Here is a 21,852-nt window from a genome sequence, read left to right on the forward strand (position 1 = left end):
TGTTAATTTTGTCATTATGATTTTTATTCTAATCATTGTTTTTATGCGTAAACAGCATGAATCAGCCACAAGGGCTGTTGACAATAATGTGTGGGATGAAATTTGCAACTTCAAGAAATGTGTACCTTCATCTGTGTTACACTGTTCTTGGACTCAGCCATCATCTGCATGTATTTTCTGGCCATTTTCTTCTTCTAATATGTGTTTGGAGTTTTATTTGTTTCATTGATGATGTATGTTTTTTATCTGTTGCAATGTTTAGGCAGTCCTGTTCTTGGATATTTGACTGCTGTCATATTGATTGGACCTTATGGTCTCTCTCTATTATTCATCATGTACATGAAACAAAGGCGATAGCTGAATTTGAAGTTGTTTTCTTGATGTTTAATATTGGCCTGGAGGTAGAATCCATCAAACCTTGAAGTTAATTTCTCTAGACAGCTATTTGCCATGACATTTGACCTGCTAATAACACAAAGAAAAGCTAAGCATTTTGTCTTCATTTTGCAGCTTTCTGTTGAAAGACTGAGTACTATGAAGAAATATGTTTTTGGTTTGGGCTCTGCTCAGGTGGTTGGAAAACTTGTTTTTCAAATATTATCACTTGTGTTTTACCACAAGCCAGCAGTTTTATGTGCATTGATGCATTTGTATCTTAGTTTTGTTTTTTGTAACGTGCACAACAAATGCAGGTCTTGGTGACCGCAGTGGTGGTTGGCTTAGTTTCTCGCTTTATTGCTGGTCAGCCCAGTCCTGCTGCAATTATCATTGGGGATGGCCTGGCATTATCTTCCACTGCTGTTGTCCTTCAAGTAACAGTTAATGAGCAGCTTTGTAAGTTCTCATGCTATCCTATTTTTAGTTCTTATGTCACTTTGTTCCATTAGGACCAAGTAGTCAGGACTCAAAATTTGTTGGTTGATATGCTTTTATTAGGCAGTTGAATAATTTTATAATATTTTATTTTATTTTTATTGTATTTTTTCTGCAGGTATTGCAGGAATGAGGTGAGAGCATGTCACGCCATGGACGAGCTATAACTACAGTTCTTACAGGTGGTTTTTTGTTCAGAGATGTTCCATCTAGTGCTGCTCTTCCAATTATTCGACCAGCTCTTGGAAGGCAGCACTCCATATCAGACAGAGCAAAGGTTGCAATGCAAGGATACTTGAATCACTTCCTCAGCAAAATCGATATTGTGAACTCTCGCAAGGTATGCCAGGGGTCTTCTATTTCAGAGATGGTTGATGCTTCTTTACTGTAGTTATAGCTTCTAGTAGAAATTCAGATATATGTGAATGATTCTTGGTGTTTTCTTTTTCTATGAAGTTGCAACTGTGTATTTGGTGGTGCTTGTATTAGAGCTGAAGTTTATTTTGCACTGCTGGATGTTGCTTTGTAATGTGTTTTTCAATGTGGGAAGTCTTGTTAACAACTAATGCTATTGTTAGCCAAAGACCATGTTGCTTTAGCTTAATTCAGTCCAGTATGATCCCCCTTGCATTTACTTTATGTTAGTGGGCTGAAGGGTTTTCCTTGTGAAACTTCCACTTATCAGGCTAAAACACTGACTGCAGATGTTATGCTGCAATTTACACTCGTATGCAATAATTAACATGAATGCAGCTGGAAGACAAACTAAACAAGGCAAGATGTATCTTGGTTGATGGCCTTCTTTCCATCCCAGCACATCTGACGATGCAGTGATTGTATGGGTTTTATTTTGGAAACCTTTCAATTGGAATGTGTTCTGAATAAACCAAACTTAATTTGCCAGTCTTAGTTTAGTTTGCATTGGTTAGTGTCCTCAGTGTTGTGGTGGTTTATCAATGTTATCATGTACTTCCTGTGGCAGCTATTGGTGGGAGTTTTGTGATGATAAATGAGTGATGAGAGAGTGGTTCTGCAACTAGGGTGGATGGCCGTAGAGCTTTTTGATGAGACAATGGATAGTGATGAGGATTTCACCCCCCTCCACAGAGAAGTAAGAGTTTAAGTTGTTGGATTTGGTTGCATCATGAGGAATCCGGGGTAGTTTATATTTTGTTGAGGGAAGTGATGGAAAATAATACATGTGTATTAGAATTTTTGCAAATATCACTTTATATTTATTGTATATACTATATATATATATATATATGAGAATATAGGTTGCTAAAACATTGTAGGTATTTTATTTATTTATATTTTTTTTGCGACGGTAACAAGATGGTCGCTAATACATTGTAGGTATTTTTTTAATTTTTTTGCGACGGCAAAATATTAGTCGCGATAAGTAGATTAGGCGGTCGCAAATAGTTTGCGACTGCTATTTTGCGGTCGCAAAAAGTATTTGCCACCCCCACATTCGCGACCCCCATTTGCCGTCGCATGAGCCGTCGCAAAAAGTCTTTTGCGACTGTTTTTTATTATTTGCGACGGTTTATAGCGGTCGCAAAAAGTGGTTTTTTTAGTAATGTGTTCATAACTAATATTAAAAAAATAATACTAATGCTTTCAAATCAGGACAGAGAAGACCAAAGTTAAAATACTACCATGCTAAAAACTACACATAAATGAAAGCAATGTAGATATGCAACTACAAGCATACCGGCTACCCTGGAGCATCGCATTTTCAGTGCTGATATTAGTATACATATCACCATTTATGGGAGAAGCTATAGGACTTGCCAGCACAACTGAACCATCAGAAACTGCATCAGGAATCGTTTGCCTGGTTCTTTCATCAGCAAACACATATCTTCCAGGTAACCTTCCCGCCTGTACATTGGATGCAACAGCTGCAGTTGCAGCATGTGAAGCAGCACTGGTTGTCTCAGCAGCAGCCAGATCTTCAGCAACTAGTAGGTCATCAAGTAAAACCCCTGTAGGACAAACATATCAAACGCAAAGTACTGCTTTAGAATCAACTGAAAAATTGGTCAACATAACATGCTAATCATATATAGGAAATTAACTTCAAAATATTTGGTTTCTAGGATGAAATAGGAGTTGCTTGGGTAGGACATGAACGCACGGGCATTAGAAGTATGACAATGAAAACTCCTTAGAATTTTCAGAACAACAAAAAGGAAGAGCAGGAACAAGAACACACACTTTTGTGAAGGGAAGAAAGGAGGGTAAAAAACTGACATAAAAGATGATATTTGTTGGATCAAATTTTTAACATGACGAGTTAAAAAGTACTGGACAATTACACCACCACTACAAATAGATTTGCCTTATGAAAAGGCATAAATCAAAATAGGCATAGCCATTAGATGTCATCAAATCTTCCAATACCTTGTTTAAACTGGGAACATAACAATTCAATAACTCCTTATACAGTCAATTTCAGCAACAGAATTCCCACCATATGTTCTATACAGGACCATATTTTTAGTTAAACCAATAAACCATAAAATAGCATGCCTATCATCATTGTACGAAGTTATGGATGCACTATTAATGAGTCCTAATTAAAAAATTTATTCAAGGTATTCTAATGAAGTGAGGAATGCTCACCCTTAGATCTTAATGTAAGTTTTTAGTAACTAAAACTACATGCCTCTCTCCTCAAACTATTATTATGCCACTTGATCACACATCCGTGACCAATTATCAATGTGTCCTTTTCCTTTTCTTTTCTTTTTTCCCAAATTTAAATGAGTAGAAAATCTTTCCTCTCTCAGATAAACTATCATATAATTTACTTAACCAAAGAAGATAAGCAGGTCCTTCCACTTCTTGTACAACTTATTCAACAATCCCATTACAAAGTAACTTCCATGAGAAACATCTAGAGCGAAGCTAAAATTATTTTGGGATACTCTTCTTCAATGCTAGTTTTTTAAGCTAAAATAGTGCTGCTAACATTAGTACACATTAACATTAATCCTGTAATAGGAGCCATCATTGATCTTTTAGCATGCCTCCAGATTACATACGTAAACCATTCTATCAAAAACTATTACTCAGTAAACCATTCTATCAAAAACTCAATGCAATGATAAATAACATGCAACAATGCAAATTTTATATTGAAATTTGTGCCATGACAATAAGACTAAAGATTTGAGGGAATCAGATATAACATTTTCACAAAAAGGATGAACCATCAATTGAGCATCATAGACATCAACTTCACAGAAGAAGAGTCTTCATTTTCCTCTAAATGAATCTACTTTATCCGTAGTTTCAAGTTATGCAAGCACTTTGAAAGGCTCAACCAATTTAGTACAAGCAACTCAGAGTAGACGAATATTGTGTTATGACAATGCAAATCAGGACAGACCCATATTACGCTGGGCATCAGGCCCAATGCTAAGAGAATGTTTGTAAAGCCCTCATGAATGTATCAACTAAAATAAGATACAAGCCAATAAGGATCCCGCTAAAAAACTAATGAACAAATTAAAAAAATTTAAAATATTCGTGTATTTCCTCAGCATACTAATATTCAACAAATCACAAACATTCTCTTAGCATTATGCCTGTATTGAATGACAAAGGATAGAAAAACTAATACTAATTATTGGAACACCAGCATAAAGAAAATATCCTAGAAATTTAATAGTAGGAAAGCATTTAAATATTTTCCCTTTCCTCTGGCAAAGGTCTAAGTTAATTTGGTGTTGCTTTCTAGTACAATTGTTAATACAACTTCCCAGAATTAGGTCACTCACTCTAAAGATAATCTGCATGGATATTAGCTTTCAAATAATAGCATCCACATTCATTTCTTAAACCTACTAGCTAATTAACAAAACAATGAACATTAAAAAAATAAAAAATAAAATTTAAAAATTAATCTAAATTGGAAGGATTTGAAACAACTAACATATTTCATAATTGGCCACTTGTCTCTTTCCTCATGACATTAAAAAAACAACTCCAAGTTACCTTCCCCTTTTAAAAATTTGCATAAATAAGAGTTTAAATGCATCACTTTGACTAGAAATCTGCATGGATATTAGCTCCCGAATAGGTTAAAAATGGACAAACGATTAAAAGATCTTTTTATACATCATTTCCCCTTCTATATGACACAGTTCAATTTCTATTTGAATTATAAATATAAAAATGTGTGTCAGAGCATGTTCTTTAAAAAAATAAAGAGGCACAAACACATTTTGCACCTCATTTGCATAACTACGGAGGTATGATTAAATCCATCAAATAAAACTATCAAACATGTGAACAAAGGAGAGCTTTGAAGCACCCTGTTTTCTGGTACCTTCATCAACAACAGCATGTCTAGGAGTCCTTTTTTTTTAAAAAAAAAAAGGTCTTTATTTAGTAATGCTCAGAACTGGTAAACATTTCAGAAATAGGCATTCACAGTACCAACACTAAGCAATATATTAGCAACATTCCATCTGGAGAAATTAGCAACGACCGAGGATGCTAACAGTTTTCTGGTATCCTTGTGTTTAATAAAATTAGATTGGCCATATCATGAACTTACCTCAAAAGCAAATGTACATATTATTGAAGCAGGGCTAGCAAACACTCCAAATGAAAAAACTGTGACCCTGAAAGAGGACAGGAAGTGTGCTAAGGTAAACAAGACTGCAACAATTTAATTAAGATTTACCAGACATTAAAATACATAACTTCATCATTTCACAGTAGCATTGAAAATTACATAGTTAAAAAAATTATATATCGAAAATTACATAAATTATGTCCCAACAACTATTCAACATTTTTGCAGTCTTCATTACCTTGTAAACAACATACTAGAACAATTCCAACTAGATCATCTGACATTCCCATTGTAGTAGTTTTAACAATACAGCAGAAAGAATGAAAGACGAAAATACTACCACAAGGATGTCTACTAATATTGCCGATCAAAAAAAAAAATGTCTACTCATATTGTATGGCTCTCTATCCATTTCAACTTTAGTAACAGGACACTAGGAAATAATATATACTACAATTGCTGGTCAGAAATTGTAGCAATACATACTGTTCTGATGATTGCTAGAAGCTTGAACTGACTTTTTTGATAATGAAGATCAAATAAGAATGCTAATAATAATGGTCTTACACTGGTTGATCAGATGCCTTTGCTCTAGCCCTTGTAAGGCAGTAGCTGATTCCACCGGTTATTGATAAAAATAAACCAACCAATACAGCATAAATATGATAGCTTCCATGAACATATGAATCACTTGTTTATGCAGCTTTAGCTAGCCATCCTGCAGGAAGTCTCAATCACAAGGGATGTAGAATTTCAGAAATAGATCATGCAAAAAATAATAAATAAATAAAATGGACTGCTATTTTCATTGAAGCACATGAAAAGGCTTTCTAGTTGTCGATCGTGTTCTCTCAAGTCTTAACACCTATCATGTTCTATATTTCCTGTAATAATATCAGGTTCTGTATTAAGGTTCATATTGCATACCACTTGGAATACATTTTAGTGATAAGTAGGACTTAACATTAAACTGCTTAGTAAATTATGTGACACTGATGACTACGCATTAATCTATACATGTATGCATTAAACTACCTATCACCAATATTTGTAAGTTCCTACAAAAACTTAAACATGTATAGGTGTTTGAGCTGTTTTTCTTAATACTTGAGTTTTGCACATAAAGATTTGATATTAGTATACAAAAACTCCTCCATCTCTGTTTTTCATCACAACTAGAGAGAGAGAGAGAGAGAGAGAGAGAGAGAGAAGGGGGGGAGCTGTTTTTCTTGATACTTGAGCTTTAGAACAGTGACTAATTTTCTAATTTAGCAAAGCTCTTACACCAGAAGAAGAATATGAACATATGCTGGTATTATGTCAAAATATTTTGCATTTGTTACACTACTAAATATCAAATTAAGCATCTAATTGATTGGGTGCAACATTCTTGACACATATCTAGCAAAGCTGTTTGTCTGTTGTGTTTTTGTCATTAGATATGCTTGCAATGGTCCATCTGCAGTACTAGCCAGATAGCTCAATCCCTGTTCAGTTCAGTTCCCTATAGCAATGTCTAATAGTTTTATCTTTATGATCCAATTAAAAAACTGATGAACAAATTAAATTTTTTTAAAAGATTTGTGTATTTGTTAGTAAAAGTGAGCATATATTTTTTAATTTATTCTTCTCATATCTGTCTTATTTTATTTCAACACTAGGACATTTTATCTTCCAATTTCAAATTTACCAGTTCTTGCCTCAACAAATTCAAACTTGCTGATAATCAATGAAACAGCAAATTCGAAACAAATCTAAGAATCAAAACTTCTCATTCAATCACAAATGCCATCTATTGAACTCACAAAACAACAAAATTCACCAAATGCAGAAATAATTCACACTCAAACAAAAAAAAACTACAAACAAATGCATGAATCTTGCACATATATATATATATATAAAGAGAGAGAGAGAGAGAGAGGGGGGGAAATACGAAGAAGTGATTGAATTACAACAAGTTTAGATGATAAGAAACAAGAGATCAAAGTATAGAGACGAAGAAGTTGAAATACGAATGAATGATTCGAAGAGAAACTGAGACGAGAGAGAGAGAGTTCATACCGTTGGAGGTCTCTTCTTCATACGACCATGGCGATCTATCGAGCAGGAAACAGAGAGCGAAATCGAGAGAGGGAAATTAGATTCTCTTGATTGAGCGAAATCAGATTCGGGAAATGAGAGTCTAGGGCAAGTTTTACGCAATCCCTGAGATGGTAGCTTTTTATCTTGGGTAAGGAATATCCTCTATCATAGGTTTAAGTAAAAAGGAAAATAAATAAAAGAAAATGGGAAACATAAATTGGGCAAAACGATTTTGCCATCCCTAATTTGTTTCGGTTGGCAAATAATTTTTTTTGCGACCGCTAAGTCATCAGTCGCAAAAAAACAGACGCAAAAAACACTTTTTCTAGTAGTGTAATCACGTTGGAAAAGCCTGAGGTTGCTTCAATTGCAATCAATTGCAAATGAACCAATTGTATTGGGCTTGGATATATTTTTTGTTTTTCATTGGGGATTGGGCTTAGATTGACTTGGAGAAATTTTCAACTGTCCATTACACTACACATGTCTTGTCCAACCCATTTATAATATATTAGACCTGAAATGGATTTAGTTAGGTTTGGTCGGTAGATGTGCCCCCACGAGTGAGATTTTTTATTTATCCATTCATTTTAGTGATTGATGAAAATTACACATCTTTTTTATTGGAACTTTTACTGGAATCCAATGTTCTAAATGAAGTTTTCTCATATCAAATAAATAAATAAGTTTACTACTTGGAAGAATCAATTAAAAAAATTGATAATGTTAACCCACATTAGAGGGAGTAAATAAAAAATTTGAATAAACTATTAATAAGTCTTAATAGATGAACTTAATTCCCATCAAGTCTTATTGAAAATAAGTTTTGATAAAATTGTCGCTAAAAATAATTTTTTTGTGATAATTTTTTATATATATCGTTAAAAATTAACAATTAATAACTTTTTTTTGTCATGATTTTTTTAAATTGTCACTAAAACTTACAATTAATAACATTTTTTTATGACAAATTTTTTCTATATGACCTATTAGATAATAAGTCTATTTATTAGAACCTATACATAAATACCCCAAAAAATTATGAATGACACTACTTAAATCCAAAAAAAAAAAATTGATAATGTTAACTCACATTTCAACCAACCCTTTGCTTCATTGCATACAATCACATAGCCCTAGCAAAAATTAGGAGAGATTGTTTGGTGATGAGTAATGTTCTGCACCATCCACCTTTTTCTATTTTTTATTTTTAATAATTAGATATTCGGGTCAATTTGCAGGCACTATGACTAATTTCAAGATCCCAAAGTTAAGAATCTGACAAATCTCTAGTAGACACTTGGGGTGATTCGAACTTGAGATCTTAGATCTTATTATCAAGTCTTTATCGCTCGACCAACTTCTTAAGATTATACCATCTATCTTTTGACACATGTTTTTTAAAAAAATACTACATAGAAGTTTTGGGTTCCATTATTTCTACCAATAAAAATAAATGTTGGGCATCACATCATTTTGCCTCAAGAACGCTAAATAATTTTTCCCAAAATTAGAAAAAGAAAAACAAATATATATATATACAACACTACACAGATGGATATACATGGATTAAAATTCATTCAATTCGATTCCTTATTAATATGTGCAAATCCTTGCTTAAAGCTTCTTTGTCGGACCACTTTTGATGTTTGATCCAAATAAAATAAAAATAAAAATAATTTAAGGAGTGAATTTAGAAACCTCCCGAGTCAAAACCGCATCAAAGATGCTAATGCTGAAAGATTTCCAATGTAGTACTTCAAACATTAGTGTTGGCTCAGGATTTGCCATGCTTTATGATCAATTGATCACACAATATTGTGAAAAATATATGTATTATTGATTGATGTATCTTGATGTTATGTTTTGGATTACAAATTACAACTTCTATAAATAGAAAAGAAAGTGGTAGTAGGTGTAGTGTAGTGGAGGTGGTAGGTGAAGTGGGTGCTAGTGGAGATGGTAGGTGTGGAGAGAAATTCTAACAGCCCCCCGCAAACTCAAGGAGGATAAGAACTAACCAACTTGAGTTTGGAGAGAGTTTACAAAACAAGAAAATACATAAAAATAAAAAAAAAAAAGAAAATACATAAAAATAAAAATAAAAAAGATAGGGGACACTGTATGGTCGTGTCAGACCGTTGGTGAAGACTCTGAAAAGTGGTGCCATAACGTGGTAGAGGACACTGGATGGGTGTGCCATAACGGTGTAGAGGACACTGGATGGTGGCGTCATAACGGTGTAGAGGACACTGGATGGTGGCGTCATAACGGTGTAGAGGACACTGTAGGGTGGTGTCATAACGGGGTAGAGGACACTGGAGGGGTGTGTCATAACGTTGTAGAGGACACTGTATGCTAACCGGAATCAAAGTCGGGACAGTTTATAGGGTCATGTCGGACCGTTGAAGATGCTAACCGGAATCAAATGTCGGGACAGTTTATAGGGTCATGTCGGACCGTTGAAGATGCTAACCGGAATCAAATGTCGGGACAGTTTATAGGGTCATGTCGGACCGTTGAAAAAAACTAACCGGAATCAAATGTCGGGACAGTTTATAGGGTCATGTCGGACCGTTGGAAAAGTTGCACCCTCAAAAGGTGTGCCCAATTTTTCAAAAGGCGTGCCATCAAAAGGCGTGCCCACTTTATCAAAAGATGTGCCATGAAAAGGCGTGCCAATTTGTCGGGCGGCAAAAGGCGCGCGATGCGCGTGGCTGGCCCTGGCTATTTAAAACAAGGTTGAGGCGAAGGCTGTGCATACTAGCCTGAAACCTCTGAACGCTCGGAGAGCTTGTCTCTGCAAATCTTGAAACACCCGTGGTCTAAACCCTTCTCTGAAACACTTAGCAACTCAAAAACATGGCCTCTTCTTCCCGTCCAGTTACCCAGAACCTGCTCACGCTCTTTCCAGAACTGAACGAGCCCACAAGAGAAATAACTGGTGCGGTGGCCAGTGAACCGCAACCAAACACCTCTGGTTTTGCTCCATTGAACTTTCCGATGCGGTCGGTGGAGCAAAAAATGGCGATGCAAACTGATATTGAGGCTAATCAGTATACTCTGAAGTCATGCGTGGAAACCATGACGGCGGTCACAAATTTGTCGAACCGGCTGCAGAGTAGGACAAATGAGGTGCAACATTTAAATTCCCAGCTGGCTCTGCTCCAACACATGTATAAGGATGCGCGAGCAGAGATAAGCGTGCTAAGGGCAGAAAATAAGGAGCTGAAGCGGAAGGCCACCGTGATGTTTCGATTTGGAGGGCCGCCATATGCGGCAGTGGAGGAGCAGGGAGTAAATGTGCTCGGTGGCGGGGGAAACACGGAGGCAACACCGTCAAGGGCCGCCCAGGACGGAGGCAAAAAAAAGAGACCAGCGGCAGAGTAGGTCGGTGGGTGACCGTCTGCAGAAAAAGAAAACAAATCTGTTGTTTGTGAGTGTTGGATGTTTTTTTTTTTTTTTTTTTTTTTTTTTTTTTTTTTGTGTGTGTGTGTAAAATGATGATCGGGGTGAACTCCCATGAATAAAAGAAGATTGGTGTGCATGTCTTCCGTTTTTTTTTTTTTTTTTTTTTGAATCAAAAATATATATATATATATATATATATATATATGTTATAGACGCTAGTGGAAGGAATGATGAGTGTGGCGACAGCACATTGTGGGAAGTCTGTTAAAATAAAAAATGAGAAGCATGATGTCTGTGCAGAGAGAGGGTCGGGTGTAAAAGAAGGGAATAATAATAATAATAATAATAATAATAAGAAAGATAGATGAATGGGAAAGCCTGGTGGGACTTCAGAGCTGTGATTGCCGAAGAGGTCGTCTCGATGCCCTCAGTCGAATCGCTAACAACGAGAGGAATCTCTGGCACCGACTCGATTCGGGGGCCGCGAGCCAGGACGAGGGAGGGAACGGCGGAGGCCATGGCAGACGAAGCCATAGAACAATTGTCCTCCGTTATTCTGTTGATGTTGCCAGATCTCAACGTCGAGTGTGATCTTGCCACTCCTTCGAATAAGGTTTCAAGAAGGACGGCAGTCGATCTGACCTTGCCGGTGAGGGAGATCAGAGAGCGATCGAGATCGCAGAAATCGCGGCGACTGGCAGAGACCATCGGTGCTTCGATCATCCGCAACTGGCGGAGATTGAGGCGGCGTTAGAGAAGAGAGATGACGGCGTAGATCTAGATTAGATTTGCGGCGGAACTCAGACGGTGAGGGCGGCGCCACCGCGAGTGATTTTGGCTCTGTCGCCTTGCAAGATCGACGACGACGACGAAGGGAGGGAGAGAGACCGACGGGCGCGACGGAGGAGACAGAGTAGTTAGATGAGAGAGATGGGCAGTTCGGATAAGGGAACAGGTGTGGTTGATTGCAGCGTTGGAACAATTGTCTGGGTTCGGCGACGGAATGGCTCTGTTGCAGTAAGCCACTATTACCATTCAGTGACCGTTGGGAGTCGATTTTCGGAGATGGGGCTTGTGTCTACTGTTTGTGTTTGTGCTTGGACAGCAGCTGGGGAGGAAGCACATGCAGAGTGATCAAGGTATGTGTAGAGGTCCGGCAGGCGGCCAAGGCGAGGCTGCCGCCCGCCGGTGAAGCAGAATTACTAGCTTCTCAACCTTGCTCTGATACCATGTGAAAAATATATGTATTATTGATTGATGTATCTTGATGTTATGTTTTGGATTACAAATTACAACTTCTATAAATAGAAAAGAAAGTGGTAGTAGGTGTAGTGTAGTGGAGGTGGTAGGTGAAGTGGGTGCTAGTGGAGATGGTAGGTGTGGAGAGAAATTCTAACAAATATTGCCACTCATTGCAAGCTATTAATTATACTAGATAGAAATGTTATTTATCCCCACACACACGCAAAATCTAAAATTGGAATCTACAGTATTGATTTAAATTTGGTGTAATATAAATCAAATCAAAAATAAATCTGATCTGTACATTTTAAATTCTGATTAATTTTTAATTAGTATTTAGATCATTTAAAATTTTTGATTAATTTTTAAATAGTATTTTTTTTTTATTTATTTTAAGAACGTAGCATTGTTGTAATTGCAAAACTTCAATCTTCCATATGGCTAGCAAAAAGCAATAACTCGTGTATGAAATAAGAAGCAAGAGAGGCCTTAATAATTTGCTAATACACATTGAAATAATTCAAAATTTGAACATTCTCATATCTCACCACCTACTTCTTTTGTAGTGACATTAAGCTTTAACCAAGCTCTAACAAACAAATGGTATAATATATACATTTGTGTGAGCAAAGAAATGGCAAAGTAAATCAAAAATAAAATAAATAAACAAATAAAAATTGGGTGGGTAAATAAATGTTCATGGACAAATGATGTAGCTCTGAGGGTTAGAGAGCTGGTTGTGCTGATAAGGGCCGAGGCTGTTATGGCATGGGGATGGCCCAGAAGGCGGCACGGGCCCTCTAGGAAACTCGTTTTCGTACAAGCTCTTGAAATCTCTGCTTTCCTTGATTGCTCGAGCGCACTCTCCTCTTGATGCCAATGATGAAACCATGATGAAAACAACAAATGCAAACCTTATTAAACCCATAATAAGAGATCTCCTTAAAACAGACATGGTTGCTTTGTTCTTCCTCTTCCTTATTGTTTGCGTGAATTACAAAATGTACATGTGTAATTGAAGCCTATGTATGCATATATATATATATATATAGAGAGAGAGAGAGAGAGAGAGAGAGTGTTGAATTAGAAAGCCGTTTGTATTGGACTTGGAGGAATATAAAAAGTATGTTATACATGAATTTCAACATAAAGTATGTTTGTTGGGTGTAAATTTTCTATTTTTTGCGTTTTGAGGACTTTGAAGTGAGTTCAAAAGTCATTTGTTCAACCATTGCGCAATAGCAGCAGCCAATGTAGAAAACAAAAACAAAAAAACATTCTCGTCTTTGGACTAAAATATTTTACATTTTTGGTCTCTAAATTACACATTTTGTGTTAATTTCATTGCTGAATTATTAAAACTTCATTTGTTTGGACATAAAAAAATATTTTATTTTATTTCCGATGTTTAGTTTACACTTGAAACAAAAAAGAAAAAACTTTCTACTCTATGCATTAAATAGAAACCAGAGTCACTCTTTAACCTTTGTGACGATCAATGTGCTGAAAAGGGTTAAACTGAAAGTGAACATCTAAAAAATTAACTTACTGTGGGGACATATTTTTTGAATAGCAACACGTGACCACGGTGGCACCCGGAGTGCCAGCCGAGGTGCCACGTGTCATTGACTTGACGCAAAGGTAATCTTGGCTAGGCCGAGATTATCTACGGAGAAACCGAAATCCGAGATGAGCAGATAAGTTATAAGAGTCCTAAGATGGGGGAAGACCTCAGCCTAGATAAAGATAAAATAGATAAAGATAAAACTCTTAGGGAGTTTATCTTTATCTATTTAAGAGTCCTGGATAGGCATTGAGCCAGAGTCCATTGAAGTTAGGCTTCTCCGAGGATCAAGTCAATGCTGGTTATAAAAGTAAGGCACCCTCGTGGGTCTAAGGTACGCTTTTTGCATTCTGGCTAGTGAGTGAAGCACTAATTATTATCTTTGAAAGATAATTGAGTATTGACTTGATCGTCGGAGTCCCCTCGAGTGGAAGAACCACCGCCGGAGTCTCATATTTCTGTTATAGGTTATTCGAGCGAAATTTATTATGTCGTTGTTCTCCAGCTGAGTACCTGTTTGGCAGTATGGTCAAAAAATAACACACACAATTTGGCGCCGTCTGTGAAAAAAAAATGAGAATAGATAGCCAACGACGGATAGAAAGAGAAGATTGGGGACGACATCCCTACTGGAAGTGGTAAACACTTTGATCTCAGCGTAGAGGAGGATAACTGCAACAAAGAAACTCGGTATCAGAATCCCAGAGAGAAGGACGTCGGCCATGAGGGAGATGTACCAAAGAAGGTAGACCGAGGCAGGTATTATAACGAGAACGACCTCCAAGTACGGAAAGATAGATGCTTGCGGAGGGACGAAGAGATGAAGGGAATGGCGGATAAATTGGCGGACCTGCAATCAGTCATCAATTTCATGATACAGAACGTCATGCAGCCACCATTCCCGTTACAAGACACGCCAATTCTAGCGGCCAAGAAAAATGCCCAGAAGAGGGGGAGAAAACAGTCCTTATAGTCCCCCAGCACACCAGGACCAAGGACCACTTTCACTGGCCTTCAAGGGAGGTCAGGCGAGGAGAGTCAATGAAGGGAGATTCTCGGAGGACGCATCGTACCAAAGAAGCTGACCCCAAAGAACGTCGGCATGTTTAAGGGAAGGAACTTTGTTTTGACGCAACTAATGGAGAGAGATCCAACAGGACTCATAACAACACCGGGAGTAGCCCACCAAAAAGGCTGAAAACCGTTGATAGCCAAACTCCTGGACAGACTAAGGAGGATCTGAGGGATTACCTCTAAAGGAAGCGACAAGATGCTGAGGTAACCTCTCCGGTCAAGCCGAGAACGCCATTCTTAGTGGAGTTGGACAAATTTGAGGCCCCGAAAAGGTTCCACATGCTGAGGTTCCAGATATACCACGGTAAGTCTGATCCTAACTTTCACGTCGGCTTGTACCTGAACTCAATGGCACTGTACACCAGGAATGAGCCGTTACTTTGCAAAATGTTTCCTTCATCCTTTGGGGAAATCGCATTAGACTGGTTTCACAAGTTGCCGAAAGGAACTGTGAAAAGCTGGGAAGACATGGCCGAGATGTTCGTGGCCAAGTTTGTGACAAACAAACTACAGCCGTTGAGGGTGGACTCCCTGATGGCTTTAAGGATAGGCGAGAATGAAAGCCTTAGGGCTTATGCCAAGAGGTATTATGAGGTATTCAACCGGATACTAGGATGCAACCAAGAGGTGGTGGTAGTGTCTTTTAAGTATGGCCTGAAAGATAATTGTCTGCTTCGAAAATCACTAGCAAAGACACTACCAAAAAGTATGGAGGAACTTATGGTCAGGATAGAAAAGTATGCCAAGGCCGAGGAGGACACGCCGGGGACAAAGGCGTCAAAACAAGAGAAGAGAAACAGCTCACCAAAACGAGACCGAGGTAATGGTGGGTATAATAAGCAAGAGACAGGATTGAGGGCCACACAGACAGTGGCGACCGTATTCCAAATTCTGGTCTACAAAGTCTTGGAGAGAATCCGAAACCAGCCCTATTATAGAGCACCAGAGAGGATTCCTGGCGAATTTATGGCGAATTTATGAAAACAACAAATCCAAACCTTATTAAACCCATAATAAGAGATCTCCTTAAAACAGACATGGTTGCTTTGTTCTTCCTCTTCCTTATTGTTTGCGTGAATTACAAAATGTACATGTGTAATTGAAGCCTATGTATGCTTATATATATATATATATATAGAGAGAGAGAGAGAGAGAGAGAGTGAGTGAGTGTGTTGAATTAGAAAGCTGTTTGTATTGGACTTAGAGGAATATAAAAAGTATGTTATACATGAATTTCAACATAAAGTATGTTTGTTGGGTGTAAATTTTCTATTTTTTGCGTTTTGAGGACTTTAAAGTGAGTTCAAAAGTCATTTGTTCAACCATTGCGCAATAGCAGCCAATGTAGAAAACAAAAACAAAAAAACATTCTCGTCTTTGGACTAAAATATTTTACATTTTTGGTCTCTAAATTACACATTTTGTGTTAATTTCATTTCTGAATTATTAAAACTTCATTTGTTTGGACATAAAAAAATATTTTATTTTATTTCCGATGTTTGGTTTACACTTGAAAAAAAAAAAAACACTGTCTATTAGATGCATTAAATAGAAACCAAAGTCACTCTTTCACCTTTGTGACGATCAATGTGTTGAAAAGGGTTAAACTGAAAGCGAACATCTAAAAAATTAACTTACTGTGGGGACATATTTTTTGAATAGCAACACGTGGCCAAGGTGGCACCCGGAGTGCCAACCGAGGTGCCACGTGTCCTTGACTTGACGCCGAGGTAATCTTGGCTAGGCCAAGGTTATCTGCGGAGAAACCGAAATCCGAGATGAGCAGATAAGTTATAAGAGTCCTAAGACGAGGGAAGACCTCAGCCTGGATAAGGATAAAACTCTTAAGGAGTTTATCTTTATCTATTTAAGAGTCCTGGATAGGCATTGAGCCAGAGTCTATTAAAGTTAGGCTTCTACGAGGATCAAGTCAATGTTGGTTATAAAAGTAAGGCACCCTCGTGGGTCTAAGGTACGCATTTTACATTCTGGCTAGTGAGTGAAGAACTAATTATTATCTTTGAAAGATAATTGAGTATTGACTTGATCGTCGAAGTCCTCCTGGGTGGAAGAACCACCGCCGGAGTCTCATATTTCTGTTATAGGTCATTCAGGCACAATCTATTCTGTCGTTATTCTCCAACTGAGTACCTGTTTGGCAGTGTGGTAAAAAAATAACACACACAATTTGGCGCCGTCTGTGGGAAAGAAAGGAGAATAGATGGCCAACGACGGATAGAAAAAGAAGATTTGGGAGGACATCCCTACTGGAAGTAGTAAACACTTTGATCCCAGCGTAGAGAAGGATAACTGCAACGAAGAAACTCGGTTTCAGAATCCCAGAGAGAAGGACGTCGGCCATGAGGGAGATGTACCAAAGAAGGCAGACTGAGGCAGGTATTATAACGAGAACGACCTCCAAGTACGGAAAGATAGATGCCTGTGGAGGGATGAAGAGATGAAGGGAATGGCGGATAAATAGGCGGACCTGCAATCAGTCGTCAATTTCATGATGCAAAACGTCATGCAGCCACCATTCCCATTACAAGACACGCCAATTCTAATAGCCAAGAACAATGCCCACAAGGGGGGGAGAAAACAGTACCTATAGTACCCCAGCACACCAAGACCAAAGAACACTCTCACTGGCCTTCAAAGGAGGGCGGGCGAGGAGAGTCAATGAAGGGAGATTCTCGGAGGACGCATCGTACCAAAGAAGCTGACCCCAAAGAACGTCGGCATGTTCAAGGAAATGAACTTTGTTTCGACGCAACTAATGGAGAGAGATCCAACAGGACTCATAACAACACCGGGAGTAGCGCACCAAAAAGGCTGAAATCCGTTGATAGTCGAGCTCCTGGGCAGACCAAGGAGGATCTGAGGGATTACCTCTAGAGGATGCGACAAGATGCCGAGGTAACCTCTCTAGTCAAGCCGAGAATGCCATTCTCGGTGGAGTTGGACAAATTTGAGGCCCCGAAAAGGCTCCACATTCCAGATATACCACGGTAAGTCTGATCCTAACTTTTACATCGGCTTGTACCTGAACTCAATGGCATTGTACATCGGGAATGAGCCGTTGCTTTGCAAAGTGTTTCCCTCATCCTTTGGGGAAATCGCATTAGACTAGTTTCACAAGTTGTCGAAAGGACTGTGAAAAGCTGGGAAGGCTTGGCCGAGATGTTCGTGGCCAGGTTTGTGACAAACAAACTACAGCCGTTGAGGGTGGACTCCCTGAAGGCTTTGAGGATAGGCGAGAATGAAAGCCTTAGGGCTTATGCCAAGAGGTATTATGAGGTATTCAACCGGATACCAGGATGCAACCAAGAGGTGGTGGTAGTGTCTTTTAAGAACGGCCTGAAAGATAATTGTCTGCTTCAAAAATCACTAGCAAAGACACAACCAAAAAGTACGGAGGAACTTATGGTCAGGATAGAAAAGTATGCCAAGGCCGAGGAGGGCACGCCGGGGACAAAGGCGTCAAAACAAGAGAAAAGAAATAGTTCGCTGAAGTGAGGCCGAGGTAATGGTGGGTACAATAAGCAAACGATAGGATTGAGGGCCACACAGGCAGTGAGGACCGTATTCCGAATTCTGGTCTACAAAGTCTTGGAGAGAATCCGGAATTAGCCCTATTATAGAGCACCAGAGAGGATTCCTAGCGAATTTATGGGAAGAAGTCAGGGGAAACATTGTGCCTACCACAACAAGGATGGACATCTAACTCAAGGGTGCAGAGCCCTAAAGGCACATCTGGAAGACCTGGTAAGACAAGGTCATCTAAGGGACCTGGTAAATGAAACCAGGACAAGGGAAGAGCAAGCGAGATTGCCTCAGGCACCGGCAGTACCACCTCCACCAGCACCGCAACCGCAAGCAGGCGGACCTCGAGTGATCAATGTGATTCACTCGAAGGTCAATGAAAACGAGATACGTGGGGAAACTCAGAAGGTAAAACACCTGCAACATGTGTATCAGGTCCGGTAGAAGAGACCTAGGGCAGACGAATGCCAGGGACCGGTGGTGTCCTTTACTGAAGATGACCTAGAGATGGTGCAACATCCACACAACGATGCCTTGGTAGTATCCCTCCGGATTGGAGAGTGCCAGGTGAAGCGGATTATGATCGACTAAGGTAGCTCTTGTGACATCATGTATGTCAGGTGTTACAAGGAGCTTGGCCTTCACCAAGATGATCTGGAACAATCCAATGGTCCAATGGTCGGACTCAATGGAATGCCGACGTGGCCTCTAGGAATAGTAAGTTTGGAGGTGCAGGCTGGCACCAAGAGGGTAAAAACTGAGTTCACAATAATTGACACTCTCTCCCCTTACAATGCTATCCTAGGAAGGCCATGGTTGCATGCAATGAGGGTTGTTCCCTCAACATTGCACCAGCTGTTGCAATTCCCAACAAAACATGGAATTGAGGAGGTCAGAAGGGATCAAGTGCAGGCAAAGAACTGCTCCACGACAACAATGAAATCCACCTGCAATATACGAGAAGCAGAAGCAGCAGAGATTGAGGATGGGGATATGGAAGTCCTTGAGGATGTCGGCAAAGAACTAGCCGAGAAAAGTGAGGAAGCCCTGAAGAAGATGTTAGTCCAGCAAGGGGATGAAGAGCGTTTCTTCCTTCTCAGCTCAGGATTGGCCAAGGAAGAGAAAAAGGAATTAGAAGCATTCTTGAGAGCAAACCTTGAGGTGTTTACCTGGACACCGTACGAGATGACTGGCATTGACCCCGAGGTCACTTGCCATAAATTGAATGTGGACAGGTCGGCTAAACCTATCATCCAGCGAGCAAGAAGGCCGACGTTGATGCATGTTGAGGCAGTAGAAGAGGAAGTGGATAAACTTCTGGAGGCCAGAGTCATACGAGAGGTAAACTACCCGACATGGTTATCAAACACGGTTATGGTGAAGAAAAAGAATGTGAAGTGAAGTGTAATGACCCCAAAACATGTGTCATATTTATCAGTAATTAATTATGTGTTTATGCGAATTAATTGAAGAATATCTGTTTGAATTAGAAGAATATCTGTTGAGATGAGAACTTTGGGACTGAAATTGATGACCGTAATGGGTTCAGAAAACAAAATTGAGCGCGTCTATGAGATACCGGGAATTATTAGAACCATTTGGGAAAATAAATTGAGGACTGAATTTCGTCTGAATCGCTAAGTCATGTTTGGCTCAAGATTATGGCACAATTCTAGTTTTTTTTTTGTGTGTGATATATCTATACATAGATAAGGATGTTGACTCTTTGACTCAAAAAGAAGAAAAGAAAAATCTAGAAAGAGAGAGATAGGAGAATTCGTGAGAAAGGGGAAGAAGGGGAAAAAAGGGGAATCAAGCTACAACTTCTCCAATTAAGTGCTTAAGGTAAGAATTTCTTCTCTACTTTCTTGAAATAAGGTTGAATCATCAATGATCTCGTGTTAAATAAGAGGATTGAAAGGAGAAATATGTTTAATTTGAGCTTGTATGGCATGAATAGATGATTTATGTTTATATTTGGCATTCTTGAGGAAGAACCTCCATGGATATGAAGAAATAAAGCTTTTACATGAATAGTTATGATTCTTCACCTCAATTCATGGTTTGATCTTGTATATGATGCATTTGGGTTTGTTTAGAAGTTATAATGTGTAATTCAAGTTGTGTTTCAAGTGTTTTGAGACTTGGGTTTCATCGTGTGGAAGTGGTTTTGCAAAAAAAAAGGAAAGATTCAAGCTTTGGAAGATTTCAGAATTTCGGATTTTTGCATGGTCCGCTCGAGCGGAGGGATTCCCGCTCGAGCGTGAAAATCAGCCTCCCAGCAGTTTTGGGACTTTTTACAGTATGCTCGAGCGGCCAAAGTGGCGCTCGAGCGGGAAGGCCTTTTTAAGGAAAATTTTGGGGAAGTTGCAGACTTGATTTTAACATGTTAATTGCATCATTTATCATCTTATAAACATGAAATTTCATAAGGAAATGAGAGAATGGCATGAATTAAGTGATTTAATGATAATGTGTACTGAAGAAATGTGTTATAATGTTGATAATTGCAGGTCAAGAGGCGAAGACCGTGCAACCGGTTTTGGAAACCCACTGTGAGTAACATTTCTGTAAAGATATGTTAGTATGATCTATGTTTAAAAGTGCTACGTTATGCTATGGTTTTGAAATGATAAATGTTTTCTGTGAACGAATGTCCAGTTTGCGAATCTAGTATGTCATCCATAGATAGTCCTAAGTGGACCAGTTTACGAGATCTCGGTATGTGTTTAATCGGTGTCCGGGACCGGTTACTCTAGTCGTTGGACGACAAATGTTATGTTCTATGGAGTATGCCATTATGTATGTTCTGATATGAGATGATTATGTTTATGAATGGTTTATTTTATGGATATATGGAATGTGGAATTCGTTCACCACCCCTTTACTTTAATGTTACTTGCTGAGCTTTAGCTCATTGTTTGTATATATGTATTATAGGTGAGCATTCTGGAAGTCAAGCCTAGGCGGAGTCCGAGCCGAGCCGCCGTTTTGAAGCCTACCCAGTGTTTTGGTGCCTCCGAGTTGGGGCTAGGCCTAGGAAGGCCGTTAGGAAGCTTGGTTTTGGTTGTACATAAGGCGTGAGCCTATGTCTTGTATATGAATTTTGATTATATGTGATGTAATGTAGTGGGTAAATTAACATTTTTGGCATGTAATGTATGTTCATATAAATGCACAGCTCTTTGGACTATTAGTGTTTTGTTTTCGCTTCCGCAAGCCCCGGTTATGTATGTTTGTACAGAAAGGCCTGTGGTAATCTAGGATTACTGGCCGGTTACGATGCCAACCTTCTCGGGGCGGGTTTGGGTCGTGACATGAAGGGTCTGCGTAGACTTTACTAGCCTGAATAAGGATTGTCCCAAAGACAGTTTCTAACTACCCAAGATTGACCAATTGGTGGATGCCACTTCAGGGCATGGAATGATGAGCTTCCTAAACGCTTACAAGGGATACCATCAGATAG

The 21,852-nt window shown here is 38.8% G+C and overlaps 1 protein-coding gene across 1 annotated transcript; it reads left to right on the forward strand.

Moving 5' to 3' along the window:
• The first annotated feature begins 220 nt into the window (after positions 1-220).
• On the forward strand, positions 221-1,439 carry LOC145791052 (K(+) efflux antiporter 2, chloroplastic-like). The gene is made up of 4 exons (XM_082870785.1): positions 221-401; positions 511-570; positions 693-834; positions 992-1,439. The coding sequence occupies exons 1-4, from the start codon at positions 255-257 to the stop codon at positions 1,009-1,011; spliced, it is 369 nt and encodes a 122-aa protein (XP_082726911.1). The 5' UTR covers positions 221-254; the 3' UTR covers positions 1,012-1,439.
• Positions 1,440-21,852: the final 20,413 nt, after the last annotated feature.

The sequence above is a fragment of the Camellia sinensis genome, chromosome 5 (assembly GCF_055761805.1).
Source record: "Camellia sinensis isolate YWXY chromosome 5, ASM5576180v1, whole genome shotgun sequence".
In the NCBI taxonomy this organism is placed as follows: domain Eukaryota; kingdom Viridiplantae; phylum Streptophyta; class Magnoliopsida; order Ericales; family Theaceae; genus Camellia; species Camellia sinensis.